Source organism: Pseudonaja textilis, chromosome 4 (assembly GCF_049901715.1).
Source record: "Pseudonaja textilis isolate UNSWEBS1 chromosome 4, rPseTex1.2, whole genome shotgun sequence".
Taxonomy (NCBI): Eukaryota; Metazoa; Chordata; class Lepidosauria; order Squamata; family Elapidae; genus Pseudonaja; species Pseudonaja textilis.
Genome location: NC_141993.1, coordinates 79,981,567 through 80,002,123, shown reverse-complemented (window position 1 = coordinate 80,002,123; position 20,557 = coordinate 79,981,567). Strand labels below are relative to the sequence as shown.

The window sequence follows — 20,557 nt, the reverse complement described above, 5'->3', positions numbered from 1 at the left end:
TATGTATCTCATGCATGCCCCACACGCATGCCTAGCAGATACCCGAAAATTAGCTGGCTAGCGGGAGGCATGCGCACATGCGCAGTGGAACTGAGCTGGAGCGACAGCTCACGTGCTATAGGTTCATCTTCACAGATATATACTGTATCTACCAAGCCATAGTGGAGTAGTATGGTAGATTATAATCTCCATAACCTCCATGGTAGACCATAACCTTTGTTAAGAGCCACCATCTTGCAATGGACGATATAACTTAATAAAATCAGTGATGATAATGATAATGTTGTAGATATACTGACACATGTCTATGAAGATTCTAAGTCATTCAGGTCATAATTGCCTCAAATATGCTTTTTTTTCCCCCAAGAGGCAACTAGACTTTCTTCTTTTTCTTTGAAGATGTTTTACTTCTCCTCTGAAGAAACTTCTGGGATAAGAAATGAAATGTCTTCAAAGAAAAACAAAAAAGTCCAGTTGCCTCTTGAAAAAAAAGCACCTTTGGGATATACTGACACACAAACATCTGGCAAAGGAGCACCACTATGTCTCAAAACATTATAGTCCATTAACATTAAAGGTACTGTAAATAAATCTGGTTTCCAAGCATTTTTTATAAAAAGGTTGCTATTTAGAATTGCTGTAATAAGCTTTCACTTTCCTTGGTGGTTTTTGGTGAGTCCTTACTGGGCAGTGCATCCTCGGGCGGGCGGTGACGGTTTGGAGGTCAATGCAGGCAGCACCATATCTGGGTGTGCAACAAAAGTACTTCCTAATGGCAAGCCCCCCGCCATTCCCCTCCACTTTGCATGTTTTAATGTAAGCCTTAATTTGAGGGGAGGGGCTTAATTTCATTTCATGCCTATAAAACATGCTGGGACTTCCTATTGGAGGAGGCCATATTGTTGGAGAAACATGGTAGCACCTTACACCAGCAGAAATTGCTTACACAGAGGAAGGGCTGCCTGTTCCCAGTCTACATAAAATAGCAAGCAGCAGTAGTTACAGGTGTTTAATAGAATACTGAATCCTAATACCTAAGTAGAGGTTATGCACAGGTGCAGTTGCCTTTGCAGATTAGTGGTACTGAGCTATATATCTGATTGTGTGCCAACTTTAATTTCAGAGCTGTTTCTAGTTATTTTCACATTATTAAAGAGAAAATCTGGGCTTATTAGAAGGTTTCCATAATGTGAAACACAAAGAGAAATAGATGCTTTCTGATGCTCTGTGATCATGCAGAAAACCCTAACTAGGAGTTTCATACCCCTCAAGCAGATACCTTCTTAGCTTGTGGCTACATTTTGACATCATACACATCTATCTTTTCATTAACTCAATTTAGCATGGTAAAAAATAATCAGCTTTAAAATGGTGGTTAAGTGCTGTATGAAGTGCAGGTCCACATTTATGGCTAGCAATCTAATCTGCAAATGTTTGGAAAACTGCTAGAGTTTCCCACGTTCATTTGCTACAATGTAGCAATCAGCTAGAGTTTATTACAGCTCAAACCCCGTTTCTTTTTCTAAGCCACAACCCATGGTCTATAATGGTGATGGCGAACCTATGGCATGTGTGCCACAGGTGGCACGCATAGCCATTTGTGCAGGCGTGCAAGCCCCAGTCAAACTTACCTCACTGGGCATGCACGCACTTCCCAGCTGATTTTTGGTCCATTTGAGGCCTTTTTCGGCCTCCCAGAGGCTCGAGGGAAGCCTCTGCAGCATTTGAAGACCGAAAAACAGGCCCATTTCATCACTTTCTGTATTTCCGAAAATACCAGAAGTGACAAAACGGATCCATTTTTCGGCCTCCAAAGGCTGCAGATGCTTCCTTTGAGCCTTTGGGAGGCCAAAAAAGCTCTTAAATGAGGCTAAAACCAGCTGGGAGGCACTGTTTGGCCATGATTGGCTTTATTTCGGTTCCCCTGTTTTCTTGTTTTTTTAAAAAAACATTGAACTTTACGTGGGATCTCACTCTCATTAGAAATTTTATTTGCCACACTTTCACACTGACAAGCACATTTTAAATAACCGCAATTTACAAGAGCAGTCCCTGAGTTTCAAAACCAAAGTAATTTGAACTAAGGAGATTCCATTTTTTTCAGTGATTGCAGTTGTATCTGTAAGGTATGGTTGAAAAAAAACCATTCAGATGATGGTTACAACAGTGCAGTCAAAACTACACATGTATTTTGTGCGCAGTACTGTTGCATCCACTTCAACTTTTTCTTTGACTGTACTCTGCAGATGCTCTCGAGTGAATGAAATGTATCATGTGTGCATTTGAAGGACAAACACAGAGGTTTTGTGAGGAAGGAGCAAGATTTATAAATAAATGATGTGTTCTTAAAGTTTGTCTACATAATTGTGACAGTCAGTCTAATATTGTATGGTGATAGAAAAACATTACAAGCCAAAGGATCTGTCCAAGACAAAATTCAAAAGTTTTAACTTTTTGACAGAATTTCAGAATATATAATGGCATTATATAATATTACTGATTGAGTTAACATATGGTACTTTTAGGTTCATTGGACTTCAAGGAAACTTTTAATGAATCACTCCCTTGAAAAGCTTTTAACGAAACAATATGTCCTTCCTAGTTTCCAGCAGTAAAGATAAGAGATCATGCTTTCCTCTACTCTGGAACCCGATTCAGGTCCCTCATACTGTACATCTTGTGCTAGAAACCCATTCTACATAGGCCTCTGTTAGATCTCGAAAAGGAGGGAGGCCACGCCAGAGCATTTCTCAAAACACGCTTTATTCGGAAATAAAGGGGGCTGTCGCGTCTGCATTGCTAACAGCAGACTTGCCAGCGAACAGCGGCTGGCTCAACCTAGCAGCCGGCTTTTATAGCCGGCTGTCGAAGGGAGCCAACCAATGGGGGGTGTAAACGCCCCCGCAGGAAGAGCGGACCTGATGGAGAACTGGTGTCAGCCCCGAGGACATAACAGCCTCCCTTTGTCAACATGATAAATAAGATGGCTTTTCTCTTTGGTTAAGTAAAACATCCCATCTTCAAATCTCAAATCTCTTCACTGAAGAAAATCCACATTGTTTCTCAGAAGTTGTAAACCATTTTTCATATATTACAATCAAGGCTAACTTCTTAATCTAGTAGTGAGCTAGAATCAGGGGTGCTGTAACAACTGGTTCAGTGAGTGCACACCTCCCGAGATTCATTTTTTCTGGCAGAGGGTTGCAGGAAGCCGTTGCAGCCGAAAACAGAGCTTGGGAGCCCATTTTCGCTGGCAGAACGCTCAGGCTGCCACAGGCACTCCTGACATGAATGATGTTGAGCTGGCCATGCTCACCCTGGCTATGCCTGCCAGCCCCCAAGGTCAAACACAACCCTCATGTGGCCCTCAATGAAATCAAGTTTGACACCCCTAATCTAGAACAAATCTGGAGATGGATAAGCCTGAAAAAAGTGGCTAGCCTCAAGCCAGTCACTAAATTGAAATCAAACCACATGTAAAGTATGCAGTTTCAGAATCCTACAAAAAACGTCAGGTAGGGAATTGATAAGAGATAAAAATACACATGCACACACAAATGTATACACATGCATACATGCATACATATACCACATTTTTGCCCTGTGTCCAATACAAATGGAAGAACTATTATATATTTTTATTTATGATTATAAAAGATAAAATTCTGGAAACTTAGGTTGTTCAATTTGAATCAATGATTTCCTATTTCCTATTTTCTCATTTCCTATTTCTGTCTTGTTTATTTCACTAGCTCAGGATCTTATTTTGCTAGGGAGAAATGGCATATTTTCTCCCCGATAGCTAATGGAAACAAAAGCTCCTCTGGTACACAGATTAGTTGGCCTAATATCACATATTCAAACCGCTTAGTGATTTAATCTAGTTTCCAGATTTGCAAAATGCACTGAATCATAAACTAACCAAACCACTTTCTGGATTAACACAACGTAAGCCACATCACAGTAAACCAGACTAACCCTTTCCAGATTAACAAGGGGGAGCAAGTGGTGTGAATAAAGTTGTTAAATGACTTGATTAAATGTGCAGTGTAAAGTGAGCCAGTGCATATATTATACCAAAAGCAGACATAAAAACTTCTGAATATATATAATGTAGGTTGACATAGTAAAAAAATGTAATGCAAACATTAAATTTAACCACCACATTCCCCCCAGCATAACAATTCACACATTCAACAGGGCTAAGTGACAGAAATGGGACATCCACAAAGGGATTTCTAAAAAGGTCAGGATGTATCAGATGTACGCAACCAGAACCACTTGTGAATAGTCTTAAGCAGCAGCTTCATTATTAGTCACTTATGTTACAAGAATCTCTCCAGACTAACTGCATTCCTTGAAGAATTGATCAGATAATAATTCAGGGATTCTTGGGTGAACTTTCAGTGATGCAAGGATTCTAAGCTAAGTCCTTTTTTAACACTTCCCTCCAGTCTAGCTAGAGATTCCACTACAAGATGGTGATCACAACCATGTGACTAAATTCCTGCTCTTTTGTACATCTGTGCAATATTCCTCTTTGTACAAAACAAGAAGTTCTTCAGTTTACCTTGAACTTCACAAAAGTTGCAAGATAAGCACCCTAAGCAAAGGCTTCATTTAATGCTACGAAGTATTATTTTTCAGTGACCAACTTTTTTTTTATTCCATAGTTGAATAATTTAAACAAGTTGAACTATGCCAATTTCAGCAATCTGTAATTTAGTCTCAGAAACTGTGGTAATATATCCATCATATTCTGCAAGTTCTTGTACAGCTTTGTAAGATCTGGGGGTATCACAAACGCTCCTCATGAGGGCAGTAGTGTCTTTATGATGAGAGTTTGATCCTGTTATGATCTGCTAAAGCTCAGAGACCAGGAATCTGTGTGGGAGTTCACAGTACCTATCCGAGCCATTCCCATGAGACCTTTGGTGCCCTGCTTTCTCACGGGAACTTTATCACCTTCGCTGAGGCCTAGCTAGATAATGTTGCTGAGCTAATGTTGAAGTCATTGTTTTGATTTTGTATTTGCATTTTCTTAATAAATACTGCTACTCGAGGGCTCTCGGGGCTGGCAGTTGCTCAGACGTCTTCCCTGCGTCTCCCATCATTTTTCAATTGCCAGTCCACCACAAGAAACATTTACATTAAAAAAAAACAGTGAGAGGATTTATTCTCACACAGCCAGGAAGAAGCAAGATGACAGCAAAGCTGAAGATTATAAAAACAAAGGACAAAGAAAAACAAACCAGCGAATAAACCACTATGTAGGTAGGTAGACAGGAAAACAAACTGCAAGACAGTTTTTGTAAAATAGTGTGTGTTTTTGAATCACAGCAGTTGCTGAAATCTTTGATGATGGCTTCCTACTTTATTCAATAAAGATTATTTATCTGTAGTCCCCGAGTTTCTTCTGAATAGGCCTAAGGGATTTATTTCTACCTGTGAAATGAAACTTTATATCTAGAGATATTGCTATGAAGATTCACTCAGCAATGTTCAATAAATCTTGGTACTGTTTAATCAATGCATTCCTTACCCAACCTATTGTTGAGTGGCTATGTTCACAAACACACTTAACCTGATCACTGAATAAATAAATCCATTCCTGAAATTGCACACTACATTTTAGCACTATAGCTAAGCAAATAGGATAAGTTTGCACAGCGCACTTGAAAAAGATACATCTTCCAAGTTAACACTAATCAAAACAATATTGTGTGGATATTCCAAGCAGATCTTTAATGGACCTGGTTAAATGCATTTTTGTAAACACAGCCTAATTTCCTCCATAAAAGACCAACATTATCTTTGCAAAATGTACTTCTGGAAGAAGAACAATTATCAAACAATAAAATTAATGCAAAAAGCCAATAAATAAGCCATTAAGTCAAAATATTCAATGCCAAATAAATTGATAGAACTCATTTTCCTATATACGGTATACAGTGATGCTTAGAAGTTTGTGAATCCTTTTGAATTTATGTTTTGCAATTGGGATAAGGGTCTTATGCTGGAATACAGTGTTTGCTTTTTGCCAAGCATAACACTTCTCATCCAATCCAAAATGTTCTATTTTGGTCTCAGTGGTTCACAGAACATTGTTCCAATATTCTTCTGGTATATTTACATGATCTTTTGGAAATCATAGATGAGACACAATCTTCTTTTTGGAAAACAATGGCACCTGGCCCTTCAGGCTATTGTTGTTCAGTATCCTACTAATGGTGGTCTCATGAATACTGACATTTGCCAATGTAAGAGAAGCCTTAAGCTTTTCCTTATATTACTTTTCTTTGAGACCTCCTAGATTATTATATGTCTTGCTCTGGTATGGTTACATTCACTCAGTCCTGGGAATGGGAGTCTAATAATGTATTGAATTGTCTCCATTTGTTTACAATTATGCCAGACAGTGAACTGGTGGAATGCTTTGGATAAACTTGTGTAATCTACTTTGTTTGAATCATAACACATTTTCACAAACTTGGGTTGCGAAAACCAAACTTCGATCATGAATATCCAACATTGTTGTTCGGTGGCTCAGTGGCTAAGATGCTGAGCTTGTCTATCAGAACAGTTGCAGTTTGGCAGTTAGAATCCCTAGCACCATGTAATTGAGTGAGCTCCCATTACTTGTCTCAGCTTCTGCTAACCTAGCAGTTTGAAAGCATGTAAAAATGCAAGTAGAAAAATAGGGACCACTCTGGTGGGAAGGTAACAATGTTCCATGCGCCTTCAGCATTTAGTCATGCTGGCCACATGACCACAGAGACATCTTCTGAAAGGGCTGGCTCTTTGGCTTTGTAATGGAGACAAGCACCACCCCCTGCAGCTGGAAATGAATAGCACGTATGTGCGAGGGGAACTTTTACCTTTACCTTTAAACAAGGCAGGATCTTCTATACTCACACCTGTTCATTATTCCATTGATTGTAACACCTGACTCTAATTTCCCCTTCAAATGAAGTGATAATCCTAGAGATTTACATACTTTTATCATACATAAATATGGAGCTTTGATTAGTTTCTTCAATAAATAAATGTGCAAATAAAATATTTTTGGTTCATTTGTTTAATTGGGTTCCCTTTATCTACTTTTAGGACTTGTGCAGAGAGCAGATCATGCTTTACATCATCTTTATGCAGAAATATTGAAAATTCAAAAGGATTCACAAACTTCGACAACACCTAAAGGTATTCAGCAGGTCATTTCTATTGATGTATATCTTCACAATGTGAAAAATACCTTGCTGAAGAAGATGAAACATTATGAATCATCCAATTCATGATAAACAGATGGTAGTCATATGTCATCTTACACTGGTGATCATTTCTGTCCACGGATTTGGTTATAAATTTTAAAATTACCCTTAAGCTACGATTTAGAAAGAGATGAGAAAAGGAAGATACATCCCTCAGCGAAAGAGACATATTATCAGACTTTGGACCCAACGTGGCTGTTAAGTCTTGCTTCTCCCCATTCTGAATCCCTTATTTTTGGCAGAAGATTCATACTCCAATCTACCTGCTAGAGGTGTTGCTGAAGGGATAAAATGAAAAATACCTCCATAGAGGTATTTTTCCTTGAGCCCCTATAGAACAGGTGAAAGATAAACACAGTAATAAATAAAAACAAGATATTTTTGACAGCATCATCCAACTAAAAAGCAGAAATATAGCATTTACCTGAAAATGTGTGCAAGATCTTTTGCTTCGATACCTTTAAGAATATCCTGAATGATGGCAGGTTTACTGGCTTCTGAAGATGTTGATAGAGGTGGGCATTGTGCATGTCCATAGTAGCCTATCAAAATCCCCAAAATAAATAGACTCGTAGCAGTGCAAAATAGCTTAAATATCCAGCAAAAGCTGCAGCAATTGTTCTTTGGTGGGTGCTGTGTCCGGTGTGAAATATAATCCAGATCTTCCTGGAGTCTTTCAAATCTTCCTTTGGGAGATGCTGATGGTTGAATAGACTCCAAGTCAGCATTTTGACTATTCTCAGTTGGTTGGTGGACTGCTCTATCCAAAGTAAAATGGTCAAAGCTCAGCTCCTCCAGTTCTTTCTCCATGTCCCATTCTAACTCCAGGGAAGTGGCTTGAAGGTCTTCGCTATCTAAATACTGTGCATTCTGATCTCCATGGACTTTTTGGTAAGCCATCCTTTTAGCTGTTGCATTAAATATGTATAAATATAAAGTATGCAAACTAGGATGAAAGCTTAAAGAAGGAAGATATATTCAGCCTTGAGAAGAAAAGACCAAGGAAGAAAAATAGGGTAGCCATGTTCAAATGCCTGGAAAAAAATGACACAGACCAAGGTCAAAACAGGACACATAATAATATTTTTTTAAAAAATACACTAAAAGCAGATTTTAGTTGGGATTAAAAAAAAACTTCCTTAAGTAAAAGAGCAATTCATTTATTCATCAGCCACCAATTTTACAAACATGCCTTTAGGTAGCATCCAATAAAACTAGTTAAAACAAATAAACATATTAAAAATAAATAAATTAAATAAATAAATTACATACATACATACATAAAAATAAATATAAATAAATAAATTACAGGAATTGAGTATATCTAGGATTAGGGGAGATATGATAGCAGTGTCCAATATTTGACCTATAAAGATGAGAGTAGAGGTGGTATTCACCAGGTTCTAACCAGTTCTGGAGAACTGGTAGCGGAAATTTTGAGTAGTTCAGAGAACCAGCAAATACCACCTCTGATTAGCCTTTCCCCCATCTATTCTCTGCCTCCCTAGTCCCAGCTGATTGGCTGAGTCTTCTTTTGTTGCCCTGCACAGGAGAACGGAGCTGGAAAGCAGGTTAGTGGGTTGGGGAGGGAATGGAGATTTTGCAGTATTCTTCCCCTGGAGTAGGGTGGGAATGGAGATTTTGCAGTATCCTTCCCCTGCCACATTCACCGAGTCATGCCATGCCCACCAAGCCACACCCACAGAACTGGTAGTAAATTTTTTTGAATCCCACCATTGGATGAGAGGATCAACTTATTTTCCAAAGCACCAGAAAGCAAGATAAGAAACAATGTATGGAAACTAACCAAGGAGAGAAGCAACGTATAACTAAGAACTTTCCTAATGCTTAGCACAATCAACCAATGGAATAAGCTTGCCTTTAGAAGTTGTGGGTGCTCCATCACTGGAGACATTCAAAAAGAGACTGGACAACCATTTGTCTGAAACCGTATAGGGTCTCCTGCTTGAGCAGAGGGTTGGACTAGAAGACCTCCAAGGTCCCTTCCAACTCTGTTATTCTATGTGCTAAATATTAATACAATTAATATTGTTAACATAAAACTTATAAAATTATAAATATATAAAGACAAATGAATGAGACAAATAGAAGTAAGTTAAATGGAGGGATTTGGGTAGGTGAATGTGTTAAAACAGAATATTTGTGTAATCAATTGTTGGGATTATAATAATTTGGATTCCCAAATGTGGCAGACTTTAGCATGGATGGCCAAAATGGCTATTCCTACTCTAAGATCCTAAATGACATGTTTCCTTTCATATCTGAGTCATTTCTGGAAGCAAAATGGGTGGCGTAAAATTATTAAATAAATAAAACACTGGAAGATGAATTTTTAAAATAATCCTTAATATGCTGGTAGAATATAAGCACCACCATTTGCTAATTCAGATATCAACCAGTTCACTTCTGCTATTATTGTGACCAATAATGTAATTCCACCTATTTTTCTTATTTACTGACCTAACCAACCATTTTTTTCTTTCCTTTCTTCTTGGTCCATTTCCTTATGTCTCACATGCTTTACATTGTGAGCGTGTTAGTTAAAAGAGAAATATTCCTTTGAAATGAACTTTATTTCTTCTGACTAACTGAAGATATCCATATATATTCATAAAAAAGCAGGAAGCGGAGGAGGAGGAGGAGGAGGAGGAGGAGGAGTATTGTACTGGTAAAAATAAATAATCATTAAGTAATCTACAAAGTGAGAAATACTGTCTTATGATAGAAATTTAAGAATGATATTCCTTTATCTCCAATTCCTCAATAAAATGCTGTCTTCTGGATATAGTTTTATTTTTATTTTTGTAATCTGTATATAAACAAATGGTTCTTCCTGAATCATCAATACACTTGAAATTTATTCTACAGATCTGATTGGGGGAGGTCATACTTTTTCCTCTTCTTTCATCTCCCTCCTATTTTAGATGTATCAGAATCATGTCTCAGCTGATATTCTTTCCAAAAATGGCTTCTATAATGACAAAGTGGAAGGGGTGGCCATTTTAGCCCCTTTCTATCTGAACAGACATGCTCTTAAAATAGAACCCTGACTTCTAATCTAAACATTTAAAATGAATTCTCAAGAAATTGTTTTCTAAACTGACTTCAGGAGCGAGATTTCATTCTCATTCATAGTTTTGACTATAGAGATTCCATCACATAAGCAGTTGGCAATTTAATGCTTTTCAAGCAGCAGACAGACCCATCAATTAGAATGTAATGCAGATACAGATATTAACTCCTCAAAGTGACGCTTATCTGAATGACACCTGCAACACACTGTCTCCCTCTCTTTCTTGTAACTTAGTAATATGTTTTATCTAAGATCCATCTTCCAGGTAGCTTCATGAATTGGATAAACTTAGTTAGATGCCAGCAGCAGAGAAAGCGGGGAGTAAACTCTTCTTCAAACAGGGGAGAAAAAGATTACACAGCATATCAAAAAATAAACACTAACCAAAATGAAGGTGGAAAAAAGCACCCAAAACTGTCTCAATGCATAGCACCTAATTGGACAATCCTAATTCTTTACAATGAAGTCAGTATTTCAAAATCCGTCTCCTAAACCACACAAACACACATATGCAACAACTGAACAGATCTAAAGATTTGCCACCAGCAGGATACTTATTGTTTTAGATCTAAACTGGTTTACAGTATTGCAGGCAGATTGTGCTCACAGCTTGGAGTTCAGTCCTGATGGTTTCAAGGTTGACTCAGCCTTCAATACTTCCAAGATCAGTGAAATGAGGTTCCAATTTGTTGGAGGTAATATGCAAATAATGCTTACATTCAGTGGTGGGATTCAAATAATTTAACAACCTGTTCTCTGCCCTAATGATTTCTTCCAGCAACCAGTTCCCCAAACTGCTCAGAAAGTTAACAACCACTTCTCCCAAAGTGGTGTGAACTGGCTAAATCCCTTCACTGCTTACATTGTAAACTGCCAAGAGAGATGTAATAATGGAGCAGTATGTAAGCCTAAACAGTTGGTATTACTATATTCTCAATTTTATATAATTCCCTAATGTTGGGGTTTTCTATTCTCTTTGCACAGATCTTGTTTTTGAACATTTTTCACTTTCACTGAGAGTGCTTCTTGGTAGTTTAGGTTTTGCCATTCTTTCAAGTTTTTTGTCATTGTTAGATTGATCTTTTGAATTTGTTCTTTGTTTAATGTATATGACTGTAAACTGGTATGGGACCTCTTTAAAGTTGAATTTATGAAAAAAAAAAAGTCTTACTACTTCCCAATTGCAGTCTGTGCATGCTTAAGAGTGCATGCTATAGTAAATACAGGGCAAACATGAAAACTTCTAAATCACCTCTTTTATCAGAGTAAGAAGTAAAAAAAATAAGAATTCTATAACAGCTGCCTTCGGCTCTCTGCGCATTAAACAGAAAATAACATGTAAAATCAAATGGTGTAAATGTAAATGTTAAATGAAACAAAATAAATAAACACAAATTAGCAGGGTCAAGTGTGATATTGATAACTGCTTTAAGGAAAATTTCAGGCACGAGGATGTACGTAAATCAGTAAAGTTTACCGATCTATCCATGCAAGCATTTCATAAAAATGATATTAGATTCCATGAAACGGTTGTTAGCCTGAATTAATAACAACCTTTTTTTTAATTGGATAGCTTTTCCAAATTGGATCAAGATTTCTTTGACAGTTCTTATATCCACTTGGAAAATTTGTCATTAGCAAAAGCTTTTTTAGAAAGCTTTTTCAGATAGATGCCTGCATTAGGAGTTGGAAGAATACCTCTAAAGGTGTTCAGTTTTGCCAAAAATTCTCATTGCCTTAACTTCCATGGATATTTTACACTTTTTCTTCAGCGGAAAATCACCAACTTAGAAAATGGGGGAATATCCCTACCATTTTAATTCTTGAAGTTCACCTCAATAAATTCACCCTTAAATTCTTCAATTGAAACAAAAACCTCCACATTTCTCTCAAAAATTTTATCTAGTGATTAAGATAAATTAAGGCAGGTGGGGGGAAATAGTTACTTCCTGCAGAAGACTGGCCCAAAGCTTACCAACAATTTGTAACTTGCCTTTAAAACCCACAGTCCTTTACTTTTCCCATAACACATGTTGAAACTCATTATAATATTTTGAATAATATTTTAATGTCAATAATGCCAACTGCAATTCAGTTATCATACACTTTTAAAGAAAAAAATAATTAACAGCAACATTAGTGGTGATAATTTGTCTCCATCATGTCCATCATGGCTGTTCTTCCATCTTCTATCTTATCAATCCGTATATACATTTTTAATCAGTTTTACCAATTGTGTCTCTGTATATTTCTGACCATTATAATAAATTATTAGTTGTCCAAATTAGTTTTTATAAACATTTAAGCAGCAGAGAGATATGTCCTTTCTTAGATTTGATTTTCTTAGCTTTGAATAGTGAATCGAACAGAGCAATCACCTATTTGCATTTTCTGAAGTTCATGTATCTGAATATGTGGCATTTGTTCATTGTTATACAATAACTTTCTGAATATATTCAAAAGTGTGCCAACTCATGTAGGTACCACAGGTTGCTATGACAACTGCTGGTAGTGAAATCTAGACTATTTATTTTCGCAATGTATATGCAGACATATACCTACCCACTTAAATGCATTACCTCTCCATTATTGGGAAATTAGATAGATAGATAGATAGATAGATAGATAGATAGATAGATAGATAGATAGATAGATAGATAGACAGACAGACAGACAGACTGACTGACTGACTGACTGACTGACTAATTTTTGGTATTGCGTGGATATCCATAATTTTGAAAATGTCACCAGAAAAAGCTGATAGTAACTTGATATATAAGTTATAGAAATGGAGTTAGCTATATCAAAGAGATACCTTTGACCATTTAATGAAAATTCTTCATTTCGTCATGCTTTGTCAAATAGCTTAACTTGATTTTGTTATTGAGACTCATTATATATTTTTTTTCTAAACAACAACAACAGAATATTTTTCCTAGAACAAAAATCCCATCCAGAGCCCAATGAAAAGACAGATTATGTGCTCTTGATAGAAAAGAGAGATAATGCAAATGCTAGTGGCTGAAATCCAAAGTATCAAGGTCAGTACTGAATTTAAAATACTTGGCTCCACTTTAGTCACACTATATATTTCTGTAACACTAATCACACTTCCACCTCTTCATGGCTTTCTATAATTCTTCTGCCAATTCACCTCATATTTAACAATCTTCTCCATTTCAAAAGCCCTCAGCTACAAAAAAAACCTTCCTCATACAAGTGTTGCTCATGACATAAAAGATAATGTAATCTAAAAGATGTGCCCAAGGGTTGACATATTGTAGTGACAATAAAGTTACTCAATGCATCACAGTGATGGCTTAGTGAGAAGTTAGCTAAAGCAGCCAAGGAAACCTTCAATTCATGGTTGTGTTCCGACATGAATACATTCTCAAGGACATCTTAAAACATGACCCTCCCTGCCCTTCTCCATGAATACGGGACTGAATCTGCACAAAACAGTCAACAACTTGGAAAGATCTAGTGAGACAAAATAGGCTCAAAGAAGGTCACATAAAGACTTGGAGATCAGATAGATAGATAAATAGACAGACAGACAGACAGATAGATACAGTATATAGTATACAGTATATAGACACACACACATGAAGAGATAGACAGTAATAGATAGATATACATTATACACTGTGTACACATTCACGTATACAGGGAGTTTGGGCAGCAAGAGAGAGGGGGGGTGCGGGAGAGAGAGAGAGAGAGAGAGAGAGAGAGAGAGAATGAATGAATGAATGAATAGGCAAAAACAGATTAGCAGATCAACAATTGAGTAATCTGTTGATCCTGAAATAAGGTATTGTACGAGTGTAGAGGAGAGTAGATACCATCATGCTGAACAGGAATCAGTATTTTATTTGAACATAAATATTGGGTACCAATCACATATAGGATCCCATCACTTGCAGTACCACCCTGACCAAATTGCCCATCTCTGAAGTGCCGAAATTCCCAAAGATTCACAACAGCCATCTGCAGAATTTCCCAAGTCATCAGAATGTCAATATCATATTTCTGCTTGCTTCAACAGTAGTGAAAATCTCTGTCATGCATGAACACATATATGATTATTAACTGAGAAAGACCTCCAAATGGTTAAATTAAAATTTTAGGGAGCCACATCAGAATTTGAGAAGATACTTACAACTCTCAAGGATTGGTGCTTCATCTAAAGTACTTCGTTAATTCTTCTGACACAATCATCAAGCCATATTTTTAATAATCTGGGAATTTGTGAAAAATAAGTTTGCAAGAAACCATAAACAATTGCAAAGAAAGGCAGGTTTTCCCCCCATTTTTTTTAACTCTTTAAAAAAGCTTAACTTACTGAAATAGCTACAAAATGCCTCCAGTAGAAATGAACATAGTAGGTCAGCCAACACTCCATATGTATCAAAGTTAGGGTGATTCTCTTGAGCATTTCTGAGAAGATTCTACATAGCAACACAATATCCTTCACCAGTGCAGTCCATGACCTTCAGTTTATTAAACTCCACTTATAGAAACAAAACAAATTAGTAGCAGTTTAAATAGGGAATCAGATCTAGATCTGGTGAAAAGATTCTTCTCTCACACATAAAGTTTATTCCCTTTGAAGAATAGAGTTATCATTAAACTAATCTCATCCAAAGCTGTCAGTGTTTGCACAAGCTGTGTTTCCCTCTGGCATAATAAAAAGGTGAAAATGCCCCTTAACTCTTACAATAAACACTTAGCTTTTGAAGAAAAAAAATGACACAAAATCATACTTTAACTATAACTGGGAAAATCAAGGATGAAACTGGTGGGTTTCATTCATCTTCATATCGCCATAAATCATTACTCGCAAGATAAAGTCAAGGTGGAAAATTCAACTCATAGAGATCTAAATTGACTGAGCCAAACTCCTAAGAATCAAGAAACTGCCAAAGAAGCCAACAGCCAACAGCGCAACTAAAGAATCTCTAAGACCACTTTCACCCACGCAGACAGGCAAGACATCAGAATATAAACTGACAGCAAACAGCCCTTCTTACTAGCACTGATGATGTTACCTAGTTAGGAAAATGAAATGTCTGCAAGCTCAAAGAGCACAAAGGACACCTCATTAAAACAAATTTGTTTGGGTCTCATAGCAATAGCACTTATATACTGCTACATGGTGCTTTTACGGTCCTCTCTAAGCAGATTACAGAGTCAGCCTATGGCCCCCAACAATCTGGGTCCTCATTTTACTGACCTCAGAAGGCTGAGTCAACCTTGAGCCTGGTGAGATTTGAACTGCCAAATTGCAGGCAGCAGAAGTAGCCTGCAGTACTGTATTCTAACCACTGTGCCACCACGGCTCTTCACTGGAGCAATCTCATTTGATGACAGTGGAGTAGAGGAAGAAACAACCATCAGTGCCATCAAAACAACAATTTCCAGAGGAAAATCACAACTGCACAACTTTGCTTAAAGGCTTTTTAATGGGGAAAAATATACAGTATATCTCCCAATCTAGGGGCAATCATGGAAGAGGGGAGGTGTCAAAAAAAGTAAAAATATTGCATCTGATATACATAAAAGTGAAGAAGTTTTGATTAGAAAATCACAGACAAAATTTTGATTTTTTTTTTTTAAATACACACCACAAATACCCTGTACCAACTTGAGCAAGCTGGATCTGAATAAATGCCCTCTCTGCTTCTTATTTCCATCCTCCTCACCATTAAAATGTTCATCTAAGGTTTCTGTTCCACACGGCAATTAACTGCAAAATGACATTTCATTTTTCAAGATCTGTATTTTCCCACCCACACATCCAGATATGTACACTGAGAGCTATGATACTTTCAATTCAAGTGACACTTTCATGGTTCCTAATTAGACAAATGCATCCAGAAATTAAAAATGACAAAGAGAAAATTGTACACTGAAGTATTTCAAATAACCATCAACGGAAAGTGACAAGCTTTCTTACTGAAAGTGTTGGGGGATTAAAGAGGACGACAGAGAAGAAACAGACTAACAATCAGGTTTAGTGGCCTTGGCATAAAACATTTATTCCCTTTAGTGGGAATTGGTAGTCCCAAAGCTAGAGACCTCTGTATGCGAACTGTGTTAATCATCTGGTATGAGCATTCACGGTTTACTCTGGAGACAAGAGCGAAGTGAATGGATACAGTAAAGGAAACAGATGGGCAGGTCGCTAAAACCACTCTGCACTTGACTTGTAACCCTTGGAGTGCACTCACAGAAATTGATTCCTTAACCATTGAGAGAAACTAGGCATCTTTTATTTTGTTAATAAGGTAGCCCACTCTCTGGCTCATGTTATATATATCTTTACAATATAGCAATCCTATATTTATAATATACATTATATAGTATCAATATAGGATTGCTATATTGTAAAGGTCCTCACTCTCATCTTCCTTCCTTCCTTCCTTCCTTCCTTCCTTCCTTCCTTCCTTCCTCCCTCCCTCCCTCTCTCCCTCCCTCCCTCTGCTTCCAAAATTGCAGAGGCAAAATGAAACTCAGGGTGGATTGTGCATAATCTCTCTCTTTCTCTTTCATCTATCTGTCTTCTGTCTGTCTGTCTGATTGTCTGTCTGTCTATCATCATCTATCTATCATCTATCCATCAATCTATCACATCTATCTATCTTTATCTATCTATCTATCATCTATCTCTGAGCTGTGTAGAATTCCCACCTCCTAACTTCCATAACTCAGATTAAACTCCATATAAATTCATAAAATCACATATAAACAACCAGCTAAATCTTAAAATTTTCTATTGATAGAGGAACCTGTTCCCAACACCTGATGGAACAACCAAAACTTTATAGACTTAAACACACAAACACATACTTAAACACACACACACACACACAGAGGAAGGGGTCTTTTGGATATCAGAAAAAGGGGCAGTGTCAGAAAAGGCATGTCTTCTGGCTTCTCTAGATGGCAATCCCTATGGCCTTCTCCATTTTATTTGGTAGGTAGATGTTCTCCAATCTTGAATCACGAAGAGCATTAAAAACAGTTTCAATTACACCTAAAAGACAACCTGCATTTATTTCCCCTTACTGTATCTTCTGAAAGTGATCTCACTTGGTATACATTCCAACAGAGATTAAACCTTGGGAAAGGCTCCATTTTTAAGCCTCATTGCTTTTTTTTTTCATACAACAGTAAGTTGGAATCTTTAACACAACAAGAATATTGTTTCCTTTTGTTGTATGGTATACACACACCATTCCAAGAGGAGGTCTACTTAACAAGATCTCCAATGCTAGACTAGTAATGGATAGCAAGACCTAATATGTTAGCAAAAATGAAGGTGGTTGTAATCTAAATGGCAGATCATGAATTTTCCTATGGGAGCAGACGGATAGTGGTTTTGAGGGCTTCAGGATAGACTTCATTAAACATTAATCTCATGTGGAACTATACAACAAAACTTAATGAACAAACACATTATAAATCAAGTGCTGTAACTATGTCAACATTTGCTGATATCAAAAAGTGTTAATATTTGGATGGCAGCCCAGTGAGAAAAGAGTGGGCTATAAGCTAGACTCGAAAATTGGGAAAAAAAAGTCTTAACAGAAGACAATGGCAAGCCCTCTTTGAACTATCATCAAGAAAATTTTGTGAAGGTATCATCACATCATCATCGTACTGTTCAATAAAGCATTATAACCCTTCTATGAAAACTCTTCTCTATCCCCACATGTCAGTGATAGAGAAACTGGTGGCCCATGGGCCAGATGCATCATGTGCAGGCCAGCCCTTTTTGCAAAGGCAAAAAAACATTGTAATATGTCATGATACGTCACGTAGAGTTTGACACCAGTGACATAGGTTAGTGACAAAATAGATGGAACATCATCTTCTTTTAAGTTTCAGCTGTCTGTTGCATTCTTCATCTGTGTACATTCATATTTGTGTTGCCAACATTTTCCAGCATCCAAAAGGAGCTGAAGACTGAGATTTTTCTGAGAGTGTTGAGGCCTGATGCCATAGATAGATAGATAGATAGATAGATAGATAGATAGATAGATAGATAGATGATAGGTAGACAGACAGACAGACAGACAGATAGACAGACAGTAATATTGTGTTTGGGCTTTCTCACCAGGAGCGCTGTGATTATGGAAGCACAAGGGTTAATAATGTCTGGCTTATGAATAACTCACAAACATGCTGCCTATTTTTTGCAACCTTCTGACAAGCAAAGTCAATGGGGAAGCCAGATTCATTTAACAACTGGGTTATTAATAACTGCAATGATTCACTTAACAACTGTGGCAAGAAAACTCATAAAATGGGGCAAAACTCAAGCTAACAACATTAATTTTGGGCTTGATTGCGGTCATACGGCAAGGACTACCTTTATAGAGCACCTCTTTTCCTTTTCAAAGATCTCAGGCTCAATCTTTGATATCTCCAAGTTAGGTAGAAGATCCACTGTGGAATATCAATGAGCTGACTATTATTATTTCTTATTTAGAATAGGATAGGATAGGATAGGATAGGATAGGATAGGATAGGATAGGATAGGACAGGACATGACAGGAATAGGAATAGGAATAGGAATAGGAATAGGAATAAGAATAGGAATAGGGATAGGATAGGATAGGATAGGACAGGGCATGAGAGGACAGGAACAGGAACAGGAACAAGAACAAGAACAAGAACAAGAACAGAACAGAACAGAACAGAACAGAATAGAATAGAATAGAAGCTGGAAGGGACCTTTGAGGTCTTCTAGTCCAATCCCTGCTCAATCAGGAGAACCTATATCATTTCAGACAAGTGACTAGTCTCATCTAAAAAATCTCCAGTGACGGAGCGCCCACAATTTCTGAAGGCAAGCTGCTCCATTGGTTAATTGTTTTCACTGTTAAGAAGTTTCTTCTTAATTCCAGGTTGCTTCTCTCTTTGATTGTTTTCCAACCATTGTTTCTTGTCCTGCCTTCTGGTGCTTTGGAGAATAATTTGACCCCCTCTTCTTTATGGCGGCTCCACAAATAATGGAATACTGATATCAAGTCACTCTTAATTCTTCTTTTCTTTAGATTAGCCAGACCCAAACTTGCAGCCATTCTTCATATGGTTTAGTCTTCAGGCCTTTGATCATCTTAATTGCTCTTCTCTGAACATTTTCCAAAGTCTCAACATCTTTTTTGTAGTATGGTGACCAAACTTGGTTGCTATATTCCAGGTGGGGTCTTACTATGGTTTTATAAAGCAGCACTAATACTTCATGTGACCTTGATTCATGTCTCTGTTTATACAACCCATGATCGTATTAGCTTTTTTGGCGGCGGCTGCGCACTGCTGGCTCATATTCAAAGTGATCATCCACTAGGACTCCAAGGTCCCTCTCTCAATTACTATTTTTGAGCCAGGTCTCACTTTAATCTGTACTTATACCTTTGATTTTCCCTGCCTAATTTATTGTTAAACAAATTTAAATAGCCACTCAACTCAAACAAAGGTGACTCTGGAAACTTAATTTTTTTTTTTAATGCACTATATAATAAAAATCCAAATAAACTCTAACCCTCAACCAGTAGTATCTGTTGGCTTGGGGGGAAGGGTAGTGTTAGGGTTCTGACTGATGCCCTAATTAAATCATGAGCCTCAGACCAAACTTCAAAAGAAATCCAGTTATTTATTAGGAGCTTCATGTCAGCACGGACCAAATGAAATAAACTCTGACCTCACTTAATTTGGGCTTTGGCTCTGACCCTGTTCCCCCCCACCCACCAAGATGTGTCATCAGTCACATTCCCCAACGAAGCAATTTCAAAGGGTGTAGAAGTCACTCCCACCAGCTACTGTGTATCTCCATGGAGATGACCATGACGTTACCAGCTGGAATGTGCTTTGTTTTGACTGAAATGCAAATTCCTTGCGAAGTTCAGTTATCCCTCCACTTGCTTATGGCAACTCAAGAGCAGGTCAGGAATGCTTTAAAAGATGACAAGTAGATTCTCATAAAATTTTCTCCTTCCCAATACAAGGATGTGCTGCCACTTTTCTCTTCTATTTTAATGGACTAAAATAAGTCTAAAGGTTTTGAAGAAAAGTGTGTTATGTGTTGGAATATTGCTCTTTTGGGCTCCTTTATTCTTTTATACCAGCTGCATTTTGACTGATATTTTTCTTCCTTGGTTTCTATCCCATTACGGCCTATTAAAGATGG

The 20,557-nt window shown here is 37.4% G+C and overlaps 1 protein-coding gene across 21 annotated transcripts in view; it reads right to left on the bottom strand.

Moving 5' to 3' along the window:
- The window catches only part of NAALADL2 (N-acetylated alpha-linked acidic dipeptidase like 2), a 608,345-nt gene that overhangs the window by 427,933 nt on the left and 159,855 nt on the right, over positions 1-20,557 (bottom strand). For 20 of the 21 annotated variants that reach the window (XM_087933480.1, XM_087933485.1, XM_087933494.1 and 17 more), the window contains one exon: positions 7,693-8,302. In XM_087933480.1, coding sequence (XP_087789606.1) covers positions 7,693-8,168 — 476 coding nt within the window. In that variant the 5' untranslated portion in view covers positions 8,169-8,302. Of the gene's footprint in view, positions 1-7,692; positions 8,303-10,969; positions 11,051-20,557 lie in introns of those variants that run through there. The other variant, XM_087933479.1, reaches the window with a different exon arrangement.